The 19,092-nt window shown below is 42.2% G+C and overlaps 1 protein-coding gene across 1 annotated transcript in view; it reads right to left on the bottom strand.

Moving 5' to 3' along the window:
* Window positions 1-9,791, bottom strand: part of hmcn1 (hemicentin 1) — a 41,219-nt gene extending 31,428 nt beyond the window's left edge. The window contains exons 1-9 of the mRNA XM_037250373.1: window positions 9,613-9,791; window positions 4,284-4,354; window positions 3,653-3,811; window positions 3,453-3,575; window positions 2,887-3,058; window positions 2,647-2,753; window positions 602-722; window positions 252-515; window positions 23-167 (exon numbers count right to left, since the gene is read on the bottom strand). Of these exons, the coding sequence (XP_037106268.1) occupies window positions 23-167; window positions 252-515; window positions 602-722; window positions 2,647-2,753; window positions 2,887-3,058; window positions 3,453-3,575; window positions 3,653-3,811; window positions 4,284-4,354; window positions 9,613-9,727 (1,277 nt within the window). The 5' untranslated portion in view covers window positions 9,728-9,791. The remainder of the gene's footprint in view (window positions 1-22; window positions 168-251; window positions 516-601; window positions 723-2,646; window positions 2,754-2,886; window positions 3,059-3,452; window positions 3,576-3,652; window positions 3,812-4,283; window positions 4,355-9,612) is intronic.
* Between the last annotated feature and the right edge of the window lie 9,301 nt (window positions 9,792-19,092).

The following is a 19,092-nucleotide window of genomic DNA, read 5'->3' as shown; positions in this document are numbered from 1 at the left end:
TTTTGCCCTTTTCGGTTACTACCTGAATAGCTGATCCACCCCAAGTCGTCTTCCGTCACTGCTGAAGCGAAGAGTGAAGGGAATTAGGCTTTCCACTTGACATGTAACAGTCCCTTTTTGGAGATAATAACCATGGGTAATAGCTGGCATCAGCACTTTGGGGGCATCTAAGAAGAAACATCAGAAAGCAAAGTCAGTTGTTGACAATGCCAATTTATGAACAGCCCGGCCGGCATGGCTGCATCACCCACCTGGTATAATACTTGAGAAGGACACACTGGAGACTCTCTGGAAAACAAAACCATCTCGGTCATATCCTGTCACCCGCAGAAAGAAGGCTTCATCGGGTGGAATAAAATCGGTGATGTTCCAGAGGCTGTATGGCTGGCGTTCAGGGTAGTAGCGGATAGGCAGAGTTTTAATCACTTTGCCCGTTATCGCCAAGAGCTCGAGCCTATCGGGCCGAGCAGGTGGAGAGAGTCCAGTTATGTTCAGCAGGATGTGGGTGGGAATACCTGCAAAAGTTCCAAAACTTGTGAGATGGTGGCACAAAATTGAAAAGAATAGATGCAAGACAAAAGAAATATTTGCTCTCATGAACCTTGAACTGGACGACTCAACGTCTTTTTGAAATCCATCGTGGGCTTTCGGGAGAACCCGGCTCGGAAGTCTATGCTGCTGAGCCCGGAGATACGAACTGAGTGTCTTCCTTCACTAGAAGTCTGCAATTAAAAGAGAGGACGGGACAAATATTATTTGTTGTTCCTTTGACTGACAACCAAAGCTGTATCGTGATGTGCATAAGGTATAACCGAAACTAAGATTCATCAGCACTCCAACCTAGTCAAGTCAAGTCAAGTCAAGTCAAGTCAAGTCAAGTTTATTTGTATAGCCCTAAATCAACAAAAATTGACAATTATTCTCAAAGCATCCCCTGATCTTAAGTTCCCAAACATTCCTATCATTACAAATCCTCACGCTAAGCATTTTAACAGTTGTTAGCGATGCCTTCATAATGACAAAACCGATTGGCAGTCTTCTATGTGGGTGCCTGCAAGTGTAGACAAGCCAAAATGATTGAAGTGTGTGACATTCAAACATCTGATCTTATAAAACCTCACCAATTTGAAAATGACCCAATCAGTCTGACATTCATACTTTAATCAGACACACGCAAGCACTATAATCAAAAGCGTCTAACAGTGTTTGATGTCTTGCCCACATGGAGGCCAAGTCATTACTACCAAAGTAGAGCTTTGGGAAAACACCTTGGAGGTGTTCGTCACAATCTGTCAGTAGAATTTGCCCAACATGAAAGAGAGCACAACACATGCAGGATAATGAAAGTCCATCTCCAAAGAATGCTTCTACTTCTGGGCGAAGAGAACATCTGCTAAAAATGAGGAAATCTGCCATTTGAACAAAATGGCAAATATCCAAGCTGCAGTTTTGGAAGATACAAAATAATACTAATCATCATATGAATGATTTCAGAGAGACATTCCGCATGAAAGACAGCTGCTTAAGGACACGGCAACAACTGGGTGAAACACTTTTCTCCATTGCGCTGTAAAATGTTTGATTCGAAGCAGATTAAAAAGGATCCAAGTCAGAACGTTCAACTTAACCACTGTCACAGACTATTAGGATGATTGAAACGCAGCATGGCAGCAGCGTGAAATCCCCATGAAGTATGTTTCCACACTTCTTTTGAATGTCCTGAGAAACATATGGGAAAGACCTATTTTTAGTCTCGCTGTGGAGGAGTTGAATTTGGAAAACGGCTCCATTGTCAGCACCCTGGACAAGAAAGCAGGGTGGGCTTATTTTTTATTATTACTGGAGGGGGATCAATGGGAATACAAGAAAGATACAGTAAGTGATCAAATATGACAGAAGCCTTTGGATGAAAGAAATCAATGTGATTGTGCTTCCAAAATTGGACTCATAGTGGATTACACATTTCTGTGGACACAGTAGTGCTGGAACAGAAAAGTTGAGCACAATAAATTGTCCAAAAAAAAAAGAAATCTCGGTACGCTAAAGCAGTAAGATTTAGGAGCAACAGCGAGAGCTCGTTATTTATGAATTCATTGGCGTGGCTGGGTGTTCCAAATCCTTTTGTAAAACATTGAACTTGAAGAAAATGTTTGACTGGAGAACTTGAGTCATTTGGGACGAATCTTAAGTGATGCCACAGTTGTTCGGTTTGTATGTTTCCCAATAAATCAAGAGAGCACTGACATCATGAAGCGTCACAGCAGAGACTACACGGCCTCTTCCGCAAATCATTCAGGTAAAAATGCTTGTCATGTCCCAACATCTGGCATTGACACTGCACTTTAGCGTCCCTCCCGTTTGGCGTTACTTTGATGGAAGGGAATTATGCAAGTGTGGTGCCATACGATGTCTGCACCAAAAAAAAGAAAAAATGTCCGTGTTTCAGCGTATTGCCTCCATCTCTATCGACCTGGACTGTTTGCAGAGAACGTGCATGTCAAATGGATTCATTATCACTGAACACAATGATATATTAGTGCAGTAATTCAATTTAAGAACCTCTCTCAGATATGATTTGTAGCCTCATCAGAAAGTTGCAGAATTGTTTAGCGCCGGGATTCAACATTTCCAGACTGGATTTTCTACCTTGATAACCCACAAGCCGGTCTGCGGCTCCTTGATGTTGACAACTTTGGCAGAGTTGGGAATGTGCAACAGCTCAGTCAGACCGTCACTCTTGCCCACCATCCTTCCTGAAAGCAAAACATGACGAACATGGGGCAATAATTTGGCTTTTCCGCCATCACACAAATTCATTTTACTCAGGTACTCAGGTTAAATAGTACTGCTGTAAATTATTTGAGGAGATCACAACAGTCATCCTACCCTGAGGGTTTATAATTTGGATGTCTGGATTGGGGCCACTGAGGGAAACAGTGACTTCCTTGAGACTGGGGTCAAAGGGGATCCGCCAGGTGTTGCTGACCCCATTGGAGTGATCGGTTGACAACAGGTGGACCTTGGAGGACTGCACAGCCTCTTCCACCCATTTCAAAACCTGTCACATAAAAAAAATAATGATGATTAATATCCATCTGCAATCTTTCTGTCCATCATCCATTGGCTGAATTTCGAAAGAACCATTCATCAATTATGTCCAATTTTAATCACAGTCCAAAAGCCATTTTGAACGCATTAAAATCATTTGTAAAGATTGACACTAACTACATCTCTAATCATTTATGACCTGACAGCTCAAAGTGCATTGTAGCTCTGCTGCTTTTTAAATTCTGGAGCTCGACCATGACGGACTGCTTTTATCACTGTAGCCAAGGCAGGTGTTTGTGAATCCAAATATTTCACTTGTGACTCAGATCATTTGAAACTTGGACTTCAAAGTTGAGAGGAGTACAGAAATGCACTCCTGAATTTCTTTTTAGTAGCACCCTTACCTCATTGACCTGTTTCTTGTCGAGATGAAAAACCTGTCCAGAGCTGGTGGAAGCAATTTCCTCATATGCCTTGTAGCCAATGTGAGTCCTGTCATCACAATCCCCCGTCAACACAAACACCACCTGCATCCACACCACAGAAAAGTATCAGTCTCACTTATCATCAACTATTTATGGTGAAGAATATCAGCCGGCCAGACCTGGGACTGTTTCTGCTGAATGAGTTGAAGGACGTCGTAGGTGAGCTTGTAATCTTTGGAGCGGGCATCCGTAAAGACGTAAATGAAGGATCCGGGCAGTGAGATCTCCAGGGCAATTTTGATAGCGCCAATGCTCATCTCTGGACAGTCACCGCCACCCTGGCAATGAAAACAATTGCAAAAGTGTGCAGGGATGATAAAGCAAAAACAACAACCTAAATGTGGGTAACCCTTGACCTATGTGAAGCACAACACTGCCTCAAGACATTCGAACTGACTAATCAGGTCTAGAATTGTTGTAGAGCTCAAATCTTGTGGAGCGTGCAGTCAGTCGTCACGTAACCGAGTGATAAGAAACAAAGCGAGTCGATTAGAAAAGCATGCGATTGCCCTTCTTGCTCGTTATTCTTTGCTCATATCTGTGTCTGGCTGCCTGCTGAGGTCAAAGAGAAACATCCTCTCTCTGCAGGATTCCAAGGCATGAGACGGACAGACAGACAGACTACTTCTGGACTTTGACATGGACATTTTGTTTTCTTGCGCAATGCGGCCGATTGAGCACATTTAAAAAATGCAAAAACTGCATGACGTCAGTTCAAAGGTCTTTAAAGTTGGTGCCTGCTCAACTCACCTGAACATACAGCTCCCTCAGCTCATACTGGAATTTCTTTGGATCTGTTGTGATAGTTACGGGTCCGATTTCTGCAAAGAAATATGGAAAGTCAATCACACAGCTCAATGAAAATCACTCCATCTGAACATTTGTGACGACTTTCGGGGACTTCATTCGATATACAGGTGGTTTGTGTTTGCAGATAAAAAAAGAATTAAATGATCTGATGTTGATTATCATCATCATCATCATCAACTTTTGTGGCTAATATTTAACAAATCAAATGAATGACATTTTCATGACGCAAGCCATGTGTGCATGACGACATACCGCAAAGGAGGAACCTGACTACAATCCTGGCTGGAGCCAAAAGGAAAGGACAGAAGGAAACGAAAAAGAACACATAATTGGCATGAACAAAGCGAAATGAATGAACTCAGAGTGAAAGAATGCTGGTAAAATTGTTAAGAGCGACGGAAAAGGAAAAAACTGAGCAGCATAGATCAGACAACAAACAGATATAAAGATGTGCACCTCTTCCGTTTGCCTCACTTTACTGCTCATGCCAAGTTGACGTCAGTCATCAAAGCTTCAGGTACTCTTACAGCAGCCATCTGCAATGCCGCCAATGCAGCCCACATCTGCACATCACGTGCAAAATGAAAAACACTCCAATGGTCATCTAATGAGGCAGGGCAAAAGTGAGCGAATGTCCACTCGGGATCTCATTCCGACAAGCAGCCAGACGGAGTGGCAATTGGATTCAGTGGGGTGTGACAACATCAACAGCGCACATTGTTTGGTGAAGTGAGAAAGTATGAAGATCATTTGGGAAAAAGACATCTTCTTTAAGTCAGCTATATGGCACAGCAGGCCAAGCCAACTGAAAACAGGAATATAAAACTTTTTTAAAGATAGAAAGGAGTATTATGATTTGGTCTTTGTTCTTCTGGAACTAAATGCTCACAAAAGAGTTCAATAAACAAAAAAAAACAACAACACAGTAACCTCTGAGATTGAACGCAATCCTTTCAGTGCTGCTTGTCAATTGCCGGCAGTCAGGGTCTTTTTTTTTTTGGAGCCCACACACTCGTATGTTCAGTTCTCAACAAGTAGCTGTTACAGCACTTAAAAGGGAGCAGATGCTATAAAGCCACGCTGAGCACTGTCATTCTGCTGACTCGGGAGAAAATGTGCCCGTACAAGAGTGGCTGTCAGTGACCATCAGCTATAGGGTGTAATTCATTCCATCGCTCGCTCGGTCCCACTGTGAGAACACATGTGGAACTGCACACTGTTTAGCATGCATTAGCGAGCATGTCGTGTAAAATGTGCACATGTTCACCACTAGTATTTCACTTTTAGGATTCATCAGAGCCATCTATCAAACAGTAAAATCCCTAGATGTCGGAGTAAAGCAACATTTCAACCCCACCTTGCCTTGGCTCTGATGCCTTCTTGTATTTTCCAGACCTACAGCACATCCTTAATCATCAAGCTAGGATTTTTTCCTTGGGGGACCAAATCAGAAAATACTGATAAAGATTTATTATATGGGTGGGGAAAAAAATCCAGTAAAAATTGGAAAATACCCAAAATTAAATTTTCTGGTCTGGCATATTATTATTATTTTTTCAGTGCCCCTAGGGCTCCGCCCCTCGCTCCGTCACTGCAGCAAAGTTAGTATAATTTTTCATCCCCTTTTGACCCGTGTTTCCACAGCTGACCCTTGACCTTAATGGCTGTTCAAGCATGCACTTGAACTCCACAATCCGGTTATGGTCCGCACATCTGGATCACATTATCACCGTCAACTTTTATTTGTCCAAACTCATGCATACGCAGGGGAAATTGCATTCAATTAACAAGCCTTCCAATTTTAATCAATATCAAAATGGATGGATAAATCATTCTGACGTGACTTTAATGACTGTTCTAACCATAAAAGGTTTGATGAGGCAATAACTATGCCGCTCTGATGAATTCCAGATGAACCTTCTCGGAGACAAGCAAATCTAGATTTCTCCCTTGGCTCCCTCCGAAAATGAATATGAATTTGGTAGTATTAAGCTTTGCGGAAATCGAAGGTGCGCATCAGCAAATACATAATCCAGGAGGAGCAATGTCCAACAAGCCAGAAAAAAGGTTCTGAGAAAGTTCATGACCCCGGCCAGGTCTTTGTGATAGTGTTGTTCCTTTCTCAGCACAACAACCAAAGTTTAAAGAGCTAAAAAGTGACAGCTGAATAAAGCGCCGGTGTTGCTCGCTTATCAAATGGCTTAAGGCTTCTCACCGAAAGGTCACAATGAGCATCTGTGACTAAGCCTCAGCAGCGTTTTATGAATCATTTGATTCGCTTAATTGCCCAAATTGCTTCGTTTAAGGTGAGGCTCTACACTAAGTGGCAACATGTCTGCAAATCTCCTGACTGAGCACTTTGTAACGAGCACATTCAGCACTGACTATACGGCACAAAGTTTCTTGTTTGTTTTCAAAAGCAAAGCGTCATTATAAAACTGACAAAGAAAGCCAAGATGCAGCAGATTAGCAAAGTAGACCACACACACTGATGCTTATTAAGAGATTTCCAGTCTGTGCACCAGAGCTTACTAAAGCAACTCTTGGCTTTGCCCGACTGTGATGCAAAAAAAAAAAGGACATGAATGAAATGGTGTTATCCTTTCCTGTTGCCCCCGTGATGAAAATCGCTTCGGGTGGTCAGTCGTGACAAATAGACACATGGTAAGAGTTAGACGGCGCTCAGATCAACACGTCTGGCCCCAAGGCACAACATACCTCAAACAAATCAATTAACGCAGTCATTGGTTAGAGGTCACTTGAATTCTGACATCTAACCAAACGTCGCAAAACAGTTTCGGCTATTCGCTTACGGTTAACGCTTCAATTTCCTTGCTGCAGTTTCACACAAGTTGGGCTCGATTTTTGTCGATTTTGTCAAGCGCATTTGCCAATTTGGAAGATCTGCCTTTGCCGAGCTTAGTGGTCTGGCACAGCAGAAGAAGTCTTGGTGAGAGACAGACATATTTCATTCATAAATATGACAACAATGGGCATTTAATTCTACATTTTTTTCAAGTCGGTCAGCTGTGACAACTTGCAGCCCGCAATCTAATAGAATTGCTGACATCGGGTCATTTTGACATATATTAAAGGTACACCTGAATATTTTCAGTCTATAGCATACATAAAGAAATTGGCCTAATTGTTTCATCTTTACTTCTCTGACTTCATCACAACTTATTTTTCGTACTTAATCAGAGTAGGATAGACATTCCCGTAAACCTCGGGTATGTTCCCTTCCAAAATAAGAGGGGGATAACCCTTGAGCTGGTGCTAATTACAAAGCTAGATGGAGTAAAAGGCACTTTGGGAAAGGCTGTAAGCCAATTGAAATCTATTGTAGCAGGTTAAAAGACACACACTCTGTTCTCCTCCAGCTCCTCGACTATCTTTTGGCATTCCTGTCTAATGGCATCATTATTATTAACTGGGTCCAGCTCCTTGTAATCTAAACGGCTGCTCTAAAATGAACAACACAAAGGGGATGGATGGATGGATGGATGGATGGATGGATGGATGGATGGATGGATGGATGGATGGATGGATGGTGGACAATGAAGAGCAACAAAGAGATGAGTGCCTTTGAGCTTTCAGCTAAACCATCATTTCATCGCTCCAAACTTGCACAGTCCTCTAACTAAAGAGAGCCGGCCGGTCAGGGCAGGTCATCACGTTAGCAGAAGCAATCTCCAGAATGCACCCAAAGAAAAGGTGCCGAATGGCCCAATCTCAACTCTAGCGTTGGTTTTCAAGAGATTTCGTTTTGCTTTCTCACTCTGCAGGATGGAAAGGTCAGGGGATTTGGGGGGTTTCCTGGCTAAACCAAATATCCACGCATCCTCTTGACACTCGCTTGACACACACACACACACACACACACACACAGCAAAGCACACAACACAGGGCGAGTGAAACAAACACACTGTTGGATGTTTACGCTCTCTCTGATTTAAATGGAGCCAACTCAAACAGGAGGGCCGCTTTTATCATACTGGGTCAGCATTGCAATCCAAAAGACACACTTTCTAATCATAAAAAAGATTCTTTGGGAAAGTCAAATTGAAATATACGGCCAAGGAAGAACAACAGACACTGGGGGAAGAACATTTGGGGAAATGTCCTGCTACTTTGGCTGCGCTCCTCATCCTCCACTTCCCTCAAGGTTTTGGAGAACACATTCGCATATCCTCGTAAAAGTTTTGGGAAAGAAATAGATGTCATATGGCGGCGGGCGGGCGGGCGGGCGGACAAACGCCCAGACAACAATAGAGCTTTTGTCTGATCAGACAGTTGCTTAGCATTAAGTCTTAATACGCGACACTTGCCTCCCTCCTTTTATTATCTACTAATGATCTGACATTTTTGCCTTTCCCCAGGGCCACCAAATAATGAATTCATCATTTGTATACACTGTGCATAGTTTCTTCCGGAAGATTATTATTCTAGGCAACACAACTGCTTGCTTAAATAAATGATTGCAAAAATGCGCTTCAATCAAATGTGTGCCGTGCGGAAATTTAGCGGAGGAAAACAAACATCTGGAATAGGAATCCTACATACTATCTCCCGGCTTCATGTTAAATGCATTCAACTAAAGTCTTGAAGCCGTTCGATTGGATTTGAAAGGAGACTATTGAAGATTTGATAAGAACAGTGTTCCCTTCATAAAATAATCGAGAGGAACTTGGTTGGTTTGTCTTGAAGCAGCTGAGGCAAAATGGAGTGACCTACTTTGCTGCAGTCAAATTGAAACTCATTTGCAGTTTGAGGAGCAGAAACAACTCCGCCCGTGACCGATTGGCTGAAGATCCGAAGCCACTTTCAAGCAATGGAGCGGACTACACTGTCAGACATTTTTCACTTCAGCTTCTAATATCCAGATCGACACAGTAGACATAAACCCTTGTGATGCAGAAAACCTTCAGAATGTTTTGAAATGTCCACATATTAATAGTCCAATAATTAGCCTTATGGGGTATATTTGTTAACTGAGAGACATCCAATATATAATACAGCCCTATATTTTCTGACAGCTCCATTTTCTCATTATTTGTCTTCATGAGCAAGCACAGTGCACTACAGCAGGCGCAGTGCGAATGATGAACATCTGTGTAGACATGCACCAAACCTCATCTGGAGACTGGAGGTGTGAGCAACACGGACGGGCTTGGGCGGATCGTGAGCAAACTATTACATTTCTCACTTTTCCAAAGAATAAAGCAGCAGCCTTTAAATGCAAGAGGAAGATGAGCTTCATTTGTCAGACCTGGATCATGGAAGGGAACCAAAGCAAAATTGTAGAGTGGTCGAGTTGGTCTACTCAAGGATGTCTCCAGAATCTTGGACGCCCCCTCTATTACTTGGACTAGGTCGTCGTACATGGAGCCGGTCACGTCAAACACGAATGCGAGGGTGGATGCGCCCTCCGGGATGTCCTCTTCTGCGGCTTCGTTGCCCGTGTCCTGCCCGTATGAGAGCGCCACTGAAAGCGCAAAAAAGAACCACCCGAATCGGGTTCCCATTTCAAATGCTCAAATATCGTCTCTTCAAAAAAAAAACGTCAGTCTTGGTAGCAGGGCGCAGACATTGAGCGTTTAAGAAGACCCCCAAAAGATAGGCCAAATAAAAGTATTGCGCATTGATGCAGCTTTGGTGCGCGTCCGTGCCTCCTCTTTTTACGCAGCGACCTGCGGGCTTCTTCCTCGCTTCAAGTCGCTCTTGTGTCGTGAGCGTGCAAAGTGGTCTTTGCTGAACTCTTAAAGACCACCTCTCAGCTGAGCCTCCAAGACGCACACGAGCTCGAAAAGAGCAAGCAGCAGCGCTCTGATTGGACGCGCCGCTGCTGCTTTTTTGGATCAAGCTTGTGGAGGGGATCGCTGTGTGCGTGCATGCACTCTTCGTAAACACGCATGCACACGCACACGAACGATCATCACATGATATGTCATGATGTCTACTTTGCGAACTGTCAACACCACAATCAAAACGATTTCATATCGACTGCGCTACATTCATTTTGCATATGTATAAAACACGAGCACTGGCTGTTGCATGTCACAACGTTTGGCATTCAAAAAAGGAAATACTGCATACCAGAGAGGAGGTACTTTTTTTAAGCACAGATCTGGCGCCATCTAGTGATCGCAGACTGAAGCACAGGCGGGCTTACTGCCAGAGCCAAAACGGTTTTGAATACGCACTACCGTTTATTCTTACGTTTTTATGTTCATGGTTTGTTTTTATATGGTTTATAAATGATATCATTAGAATGATTCAACAAAATAACAGGGAATAATATTGTGAAAAAAATGTAAATATTGAAAGTTTGCCCAACATTTTTTTACCATTGTTTTCGTACAGCAAATAATATGGCCAACACGAGAATAAAGACTCATCAGTCCTCGGTGTCTTACCTTCATCCTTTAAAATCCAGTGAATGAGCTCAAGCTCCAAACTCCTTCATATGCCTTCATTGCTGTCCTTGCTTGACCTGCAAAAAAGGTGGAGAAATGCATGAGGATTAGCGCATGTAATCATATTATACAAATAATTATGATATAAACATTTATTTTGTGAATATTTAAAGCCTATTCTGACGTCACACCTTGTCTTAAAATCACCACAACTGCACTGATGACTGTAGCCATAATGACTGTTTATAGACGCTGGAGGGCGCAATTAACATATTTTACAGGTATGTATCTCAAATAACATCAAGTCAAAACAACTCCAATTTGGAACTTTGTGCTGGAAAACCTTGGGAAAAGATTCACAAAACACAGTTTTACAATGAATCTGAGTATTATTAGGGTCTTTTTTGTGTTGCTCCTGCTTTACTACTTTGTTGCTTTTTAGGAGGAAAGCCAACAGCAGCAGAGGTCGCATAAATTTCCTCGATGAAAGCAAGCTGGAAATGTCCATGGAAACATTCAAATGGGAATCCAAAGCTCACTGACCAAAACGTTCAGACATTCAGACAGACATTTTGCATGGCAAACAAATAAGGAAGGACAGGAAAAGGCAGAGTGAAACTGCACCTTGTTAAATGTGCCTTTCAGGATGTGATTGCGTAAGATATTTCTTAACATAAATAAGTCACATCACTTTCTCAACAAGAGCCAGAGGTACATCGAGTTCCCACCGAGCTTATACAAGACATATCACCAGATTTCACTTGCATGCTGAAAGATGAGCTTGATAGCCAGCGTCTAAGAAAACATGAGTAATCTCAGAGAAATGTGGGTTGATCAAATAGTGTGGATCTACGTGACTGAAAACTGACTCAGAAAAAAAAGATGAGGTTAACTGTTTTGGAGAATATTACCTGAAGAACCTTGAGGAGGTCAAAGGTCACTGGCCTAGTTCCTTCCAAAGTTACAAAAATGTTTGGTCAAAGTATGGACACAATCATGCATCGAAATGAAAAAAAAGATTCTTGGTTGTGGTGATAACATTCACCTCAATGAGTACAGCGTGCAGGCTCACTGGTCCTACGTGACACAAAGAGCGGCCTGTTTGTGAGCCAGCCAGAGAACAAGTGTGACATGTTCCATCCCTCCAGCACCAGTTAGCAAGCACAACACCTGCCCTGGAGCTTGGAGCCTGGCCCACTTGATTAATCCCTGGAGTCATTTCCTCTCATCACTGGAAAGTTTGTCTTTTGTTGTGAACACAGTTAACTAACTCATATGATGCACGCCACCAGCATGTCCTTGCTATTCTTCCGTTTGACCCTTGGCTGCCACTCTTATTCATGTCTCCATCAGTCTCTTGTCAATGTTAACGGGGGATTATTTTGAATATCAGATGAGAATGACACAATCTGTTCAAATACACAGTGAGGGGAGTGTTGCTTAAAGATACTCGAAATAACTCCATGGAAAACAAAAAACTTCCTCAAAGATGGGGTCGCCAAGTTAAGGGCTGGGTCACGATTTGTTTGTACCAACCCGGAACACGGTGTGTTGCCAGAACAGTAAAGCGGTGTGGGTGGGTGCTGCGGGTGTGCCAGGAAATGTGTCAAGGTGACAGATGGAATGAGGACAAAGAGCATGCACAAAGCCTTTCAATGGCCACCCACTGATTCTTCATTTACATTTGTCATTGTTGATAGTAATCAACCTGTCTGCCAAGTGGGTGGCATGGTTCACAGTTTTATTATTATTCAATAGTATATATTATTGCTACTATTAAATAATAATCATTTCATCATTCTCTTCCTCACTGCCATTTTTTGCCACTGTTTTCTTTACCAGCAAATTCAGCCTCAATATTTTGCCAAGCGTGACTTATTGCAACCTGAGGGAAATCAAAAGCAGACTTCCCCCATCTGTCACACTTTGTGGGCATGTTTGCACTGCTATGTCATTAGCACCATATCCTTTGTGAATAGAGCGTTGACGGCGCAAATGAAATGCTATCTGCGGCTGCGGTTTATTCTTTGTCAATTTGATCCTCGGTGGTTGGCTCCTTTGCTTCAATTGAATTGACACGATGTTATCTGATGTCATTCTGTCTGGCACGTGGCGCTATGCTGGAAGTGATCTCGTGTGTGTTTAATAGATTTTCCGTACAAATCAAGTTTGAAGTGCTCATTGGGTGAAGCATCACGCAAAGACTCAGCAGTAATAACAGCAACCAATAGTGGTGTGGCATAAATGATGACAAGCTCGTGGAACAGATGTTGGGATGATGGGGATTTGAGTGGAAGACTAGCACGTCATGGAGAATAGGGAGAAGGAGAGTGGGTGGACATGCATTACGCAACAATCTTCGTCGTCTCTCCGAGCGAGCCTTTTATGTTAAGCCACGAAGCAGCAGATGCGCAACGCACTGGAAACATGCAAGAACATCCCAAGACGACCCACACATTGGAAATCGTTCATACGCAAAGTATATCATGACTGTCAACCGGAATGAATTGACAAATGCAGAGCGGAGTTACCATCCATCCATTAACCAAAACCGCTTATCCTCACCAAGCATAGTATATATGAAGCACACTGTAGGATTAGTCAAAGCACTAAAGGTTCGAATGGGAGGGGGGGGGGGGCATTATACAGAGATAGCACTTAGTATAGTAGAATGGGACAACATTTATTCAGGCCTTAAGAGAAAAAAAAAGAGATACTTTATATTTTTAAATGATACAATTTTCTATGTTGATTGTTTTTCTATTTTATGCGACACTAGAGCGAAGACGATCTCACGCCAAAGTAAATATGAAGGTAAATGCCTCCAGATCTATGCAGTTGCTGGCATAACAAAACTACTTGCAGGAAAGAGAAGGTCCCGGTCCCAAAAATAGCATGAAAACAAAATGATCATGTTTACATATTCCACATGATAAGCATTCAAACATTGCTCGAGGACAGAAAAGTCCTGTTCATTTTCAGTCATGTTAAATGTGTGGCTTTGTAGCACGGGTCTTGAAGAGTAAATCATTTGTCAGTAAGCATGAAATGAAATGCAAATGGCTGTAAAAACTTCATGTGGTTTTTGAGCTACCATAGTCCAGCCAACAATCATTGGCATTCCAGCCTGCAGCCTAAATACTGCAGAGAACTGTTGCTTAGAAACACAAATAAATAAATGGCTGTTGTACTTTTAATCACATCAAATATTTCAAGTGAAATTGTTTGTGTGTGTGCGCGCCTTCGGGTTGACCTGCATTGTTCACATTTGCTATACAATAACCTACTGAGGAGGTCTGCGTTGCAACATCAGGAGCATTTTTGCTCTCTGAAGGTCGTCTGGAATTTGAGTCAAACAATTATTAACAATGATTGGACCCGTATACTTGGAAGGTGGACTTTGGCTACTGCTTCCACATTTTCAGTGTCACAAAGCTTGTCTTCTTTGGCAGGTCATAACATTCCAAGGTTAACTTAATAATGTAAGGATTTCATTTGGGCATCTCAAGCAGGGATGCAAAATCATTTTTTTTAAATATAGTCAAAATTGAAATCAATTCTACTAGGCCACAAATTACTGTTCAAAACAAAACTCTTCACAGCCATGGAAAAATATTGGGAAAAGTATCACACACACTCCAGAAGAGCCCCACTTTTGATCGTTTAAGGATTAGACGTTTTGCAAACTCTGCATTTACAGGCTCCATGAGAATGACACGCTTTTTGGGTTCATGGTAGATGATGCAGGACAGCACTTTTGTTTGTTATTTTTGATCTTCTGTTTTGTCGGCTTGCTCATGCAGAACAGAGGCTCTTTATGCTGGAACATTTTTTCTATTTGGGAGTATTGCCGCACCAAGCGACTACATCCCACAGGCATGCACGTACGTACGTGCATGCCTGTGGAGCATGAACATGGCCTATATGACATGTTTTTTGTGTTGTTTACTTGTATGTATATTGTGTATTATGTCTTGTCACCGTGGGATGGTGGGAACGTCATTTCGATTTCTTTGTGTCTTGGCATGTGAAGAAATTGACAATAAAGCTGACTTTGACTTTGATATTAAAGGTGACATCATAAAAGGACAATGCATATAAGGATAGCAACTGATTAATGAAAGAATCAGGCCAATACAGATGACAGAATAAACACAATTAAATTGAACTTTTGTTCTATACGCATGGTCAATCTACGACAAAGACAAAGGACAATCGATTGACCCTGCCATTGCAATACTTTTGTCGGAAACTGTACGTTCTCTTTCTCAAAGCGAAATCCCTGAGCAATGCGTGATGAATCGACAACTGTTTCTGCATTGAAGAAAGCGCAGCATTGTTATTTGGATTTTCTTATGAATAATTCAGCTCCACAGATGGCGTGCTGTAAACATCTTCAGTGACAAATTGCGGTTATTCCTCCCCACAAAATTTCCATGTGACGATCACCAGTGATGAAATTTGCTTATCTGTGGTATGGATATTTATATCGTATCATTTTTCCACGACTCGGGATTACATTACAGATTCCCAAGCAAGCAGGTTGCATAACAAGGAAAAGACAAATAAGAGTTGATAGCTGATTAAAATTACAGAGAGCCAGGATGACTTCTATTTTGGAAATGAGAGCATCCAAGGCAAGGAACGAGATGACGAGACTGATTGTCGAAAACAAATTTTCCAAAGATTGAGAATGTTGAAAAAGACTTCTATTGATCTAAATCTTCTGGCTCGAGCTGTCAATTGATTAGCAGAGCACCTAAATTTGACATCTTGAGTTTGCATTTATGTCCATGTGGCTTTTCTCTAACTTGAGCGAGCACTGATCACATTTTGCAGTGTGGCACCTTGAAGTAAAACTTGAACTGTTAGTTGCTCTCTGCGAGGCTGACCATTTATTTCCATTTCCACCAAATATGGTTTGAGTGTGTCTGCGCAGTTGTGTATTTATTTTTTCTACAATGATTCATTTCCAGCAGCAGTAAAACAGGAAGGGCCATTTTAAAAATAAGAGCTGACAAATGTACTCAAGTATGAAGGGGCTTCTCTGTTTTTACATTGGACATAGTTATTTGATACATTTTGTGCCTTTACTTATCACTCATTTGTACTCAGACTGTATTATGATCATTTATATAGAACAGTGAAAGAGAAAAAGGTGGGAAAATGCTGGCGTTTACAGGCAGTTGAAAAGAAGCTACAGCAAAATTGGTTATGATTGTAATGGCTTATTACTTGCTGTTAAACTACTCAGACATGAAAATAAACATTTCCTCGGAGAAACCATCCGCAGTGGGTGTATTGCCACATTTTCGTTCTGTCGTGGTGGGCGCCATGATTTTCCACACTGCAAAATAGCTAACCACCTACACAATGTTTGACAATGATGTCATTATAATATTCTCTGCAAGAGAAGAGGAATTGATTAATTCACTGGTTACAATAAGATATGTTATGAGAAAAAATATTATTTGATGGTGGCGCTACAGACTGCCATGCAAACAACTGGCCTCAGAGGAAAAACAATATCAGTCCAATTTGCTTTTTTTTCAAATGTTAAACTAAAAAAATAACAATTCATTACTACTAGGGAAAAAAGTATTGTTGTCCCAAGCAAAAATAAGAGTTGGCCTCACTATTCAAACACATTGGAGGGCAGCGCAGGTCAGTCAATCATGAGGTCAACTTAATCAATTTCGCAGCCTATCGGAAAATTGATTACCACATTCACGTGGAACACATTCAGTTTTTTTTTTTTACGTGGTTCATCTCTTTGCTGAATAGTGGGGAAGCTCCAATTGGAGAAAGATTCAACTGAAAGGCCAACCTATCTGTTTACCTTAATTAGAGGAACCTTCTCAGAACATCTTTAATGTTTAATACATATCCAATATTCTATTTGCTTCCAAGCGTATACACACGGACAGCAGTACTAGCCACATGTTACTGCTGGGCCCAGATACCTGAAATATTCATAGCTTCCTTGTAGGAGCAGATTTTTGCAGCCTCACTGAACAAATCTTTGGAGAAGCGGTGGAGGGCAGAGGGGGGCAGGCAGGCAGGCGCGCTGCCAGAGTCGACAACACCACATAGCAAAATAAAACATTTCGAAGCAGAGGGCAGTCTCAGATGTACACAAAAGAGCGAGCATATGACACGCACTTTGGATTTATGACCATTTCAAATTTACAACATCGAGAAGCACTGCACCTTTTGGCCAATCTTGTTCTAGCATGGAGTTATTCTTGTAGCTATTTCACGCATAGACTACACATAAACGAAGGTTTCCAACTCGACCAACTCATCTTTGCGTAAGAATTCATTTGTATTAAAGTGATTCATTCATTTTAATCTTATTAGTGATGCATGAACTAAGACTGTTTAGTGGGGGTAATAGGATGTTCCTTCACAATGACGTTTGTGCACTTGTGTGCAGCTTTGGGCGTTCCTTCAAACATCAGCCTCAGGGTTGCTGCAGTGGCGCTTAGTCACAAGTAGTAGAAGTGACAAAGAGAAAGTCATTTCAGTACAGTAGATTAAAGCAAGCAAGTGTGCTTATTAGTAAATAATAGAACTGCACTCTGGCATGAATTGGATTTGTTTCTATTTATAGTGGGTAATGAAAAATGATAACTATCTTTTAAAGCAAAATGTGTTCTGCTGCTGATAAGTGAAAGTTTGTTTTGACATTTTATATCGTTGATTACGTGCAATACGTGTAACGTTACCTCAGTCTTGGCAAGAGAAGACGTGTTTACACCTGGTGGCGTTGCAAGACTACCTGGCTGTAATTCTAATCTTTGTCATACATTGTAAATTGCATCACTTACCATCTGGGGGCGTGCGGAATATACACGCCTCTTTGTGACGTCACTTAGTGCGTGTCTCCTACGTACTAGTCGGGAGCGCGCCTGGCTTGCTGGCAGTCAGTCAGTCGGTCAGTCAGAGAGCGTGAGTGGACCAAGACTGGACGAGTCACCCCTGCAAACCGCAAAACGAAGCAACACCCAGCCGAGCCGAGCAGAGCCGAGCCAGCAGCCGAACAAGCAGCTCCTGAAGCCGTCTTGCCTCCTTTCTTCAACCACAACCGACCAACTCTTTAATTCTCATTAAATATGTCTAATATCGTCTGCTGTCAAACACCTCAGGTAAGACAAAAGAAATGTTACTACTGAGACGCCATCGTTGCTGTTAAATTTAGATTTTTTTTTATGCGTGTCATTTCTGAATATGTATCGCCACGCTTTAACGGATGGAAATGGCTGTCTTCAATTCTCTGCTGCTGGAAATGGCCGCCCCCCCATCACCGACAATATCGCGCACTAAATAAAGGTTCATTTGTCCTTCCTCACCATCGCGAATTTTCTGGTGGCGCACATGGACAAAGGGTGCAATCATGCGCCGTCCGTTGTCTGCCTCTAAATCGAACCCTGTTAGCTAGCGCGTGAGTCTCGTGGTTACCATCCCAGCTCAGCAGGTTGTAGCCACCGGAAAGCTAACAAGGACTGCTAACCATCATCGTACGCTATTTTCGCGTCACGTTTCAACGGTGTCGTGTTGCGTCTGGATTTGGCGCCCGAACCGCTCCCCGGTGGCGGGCCGGGCCGGGCGGGATGTATGTCGCGGCACAGGGCCAAGCGTCAGCAGCGTGTTACACATTCCGCGATCAAGATTAGGGGGAAGAGGCACAAGGACATTTGTGGCTAAAACATAAAAGCTTCGAAACGCGTGGCCTCCTTATAGTAAAAAAAAAAAAAATCTCAACGTGCAACGGCATCATTTAGGTCTGAATATTGCCGTAGGGCCAACAAGACAATCGATCGCCTACTAAATGGGATTGTATTCAGGGTTAATGCGTCGAGGGTTGTAGAGTGGAGACTTCCTTTCGTGCCAAATCCGTCCTGCTGCGCTAATAATCCGTTGCGGAAACCGGTGGCCAAAAAGAGTTTCCTAATTGGAGTAATTCTCTAACAACCTGCCTAATTACTCATTACAAAGAGGGGACAAACGTTTCCATATAGTTTTTTTTTTGACTGCAGGCGAATGATATAAAAATAATCTAGAATGCATAACCTATAATTAATATTAACGGTTGTAGATGCAATCAATTTATAGAAAGAAAATGCTATTTAAGAAAAATGAGATACCGTTACACTTGATTGAAGCCTTCGTTTAAAATTCCATTCCATTTGCTATAGGCAAATCGATGCAGTACATTTCCATTGGAACTGTGCGACACCTCTTGCAGTAGACTATCATCGCCACAAGAGGGCGCTCTAACGTGTTACGATTTTCAATGTCAGACGTGCACTCAACCGGTCACATGGAAACAT

This window comes from Syngnathus acus, chromosome 4 (assembly GCF_901709675.1).
Source record: "Syngnathus acus chromosome 4, fSynAcu1.2, whole genome shotgun sequence".
Taxonomy (NCBI): domain Eukaryota; kingdom Metazoa; phylum Chordata; class Actinopteri; order Syngnathiformes; family Syngnathidae; genus Syngnathus; species Syngnathus acus.
Note: the sequence above shows the minus strand (reverse complement) of the source record. Positions and strands in the feature narration are given on the sequence as shown.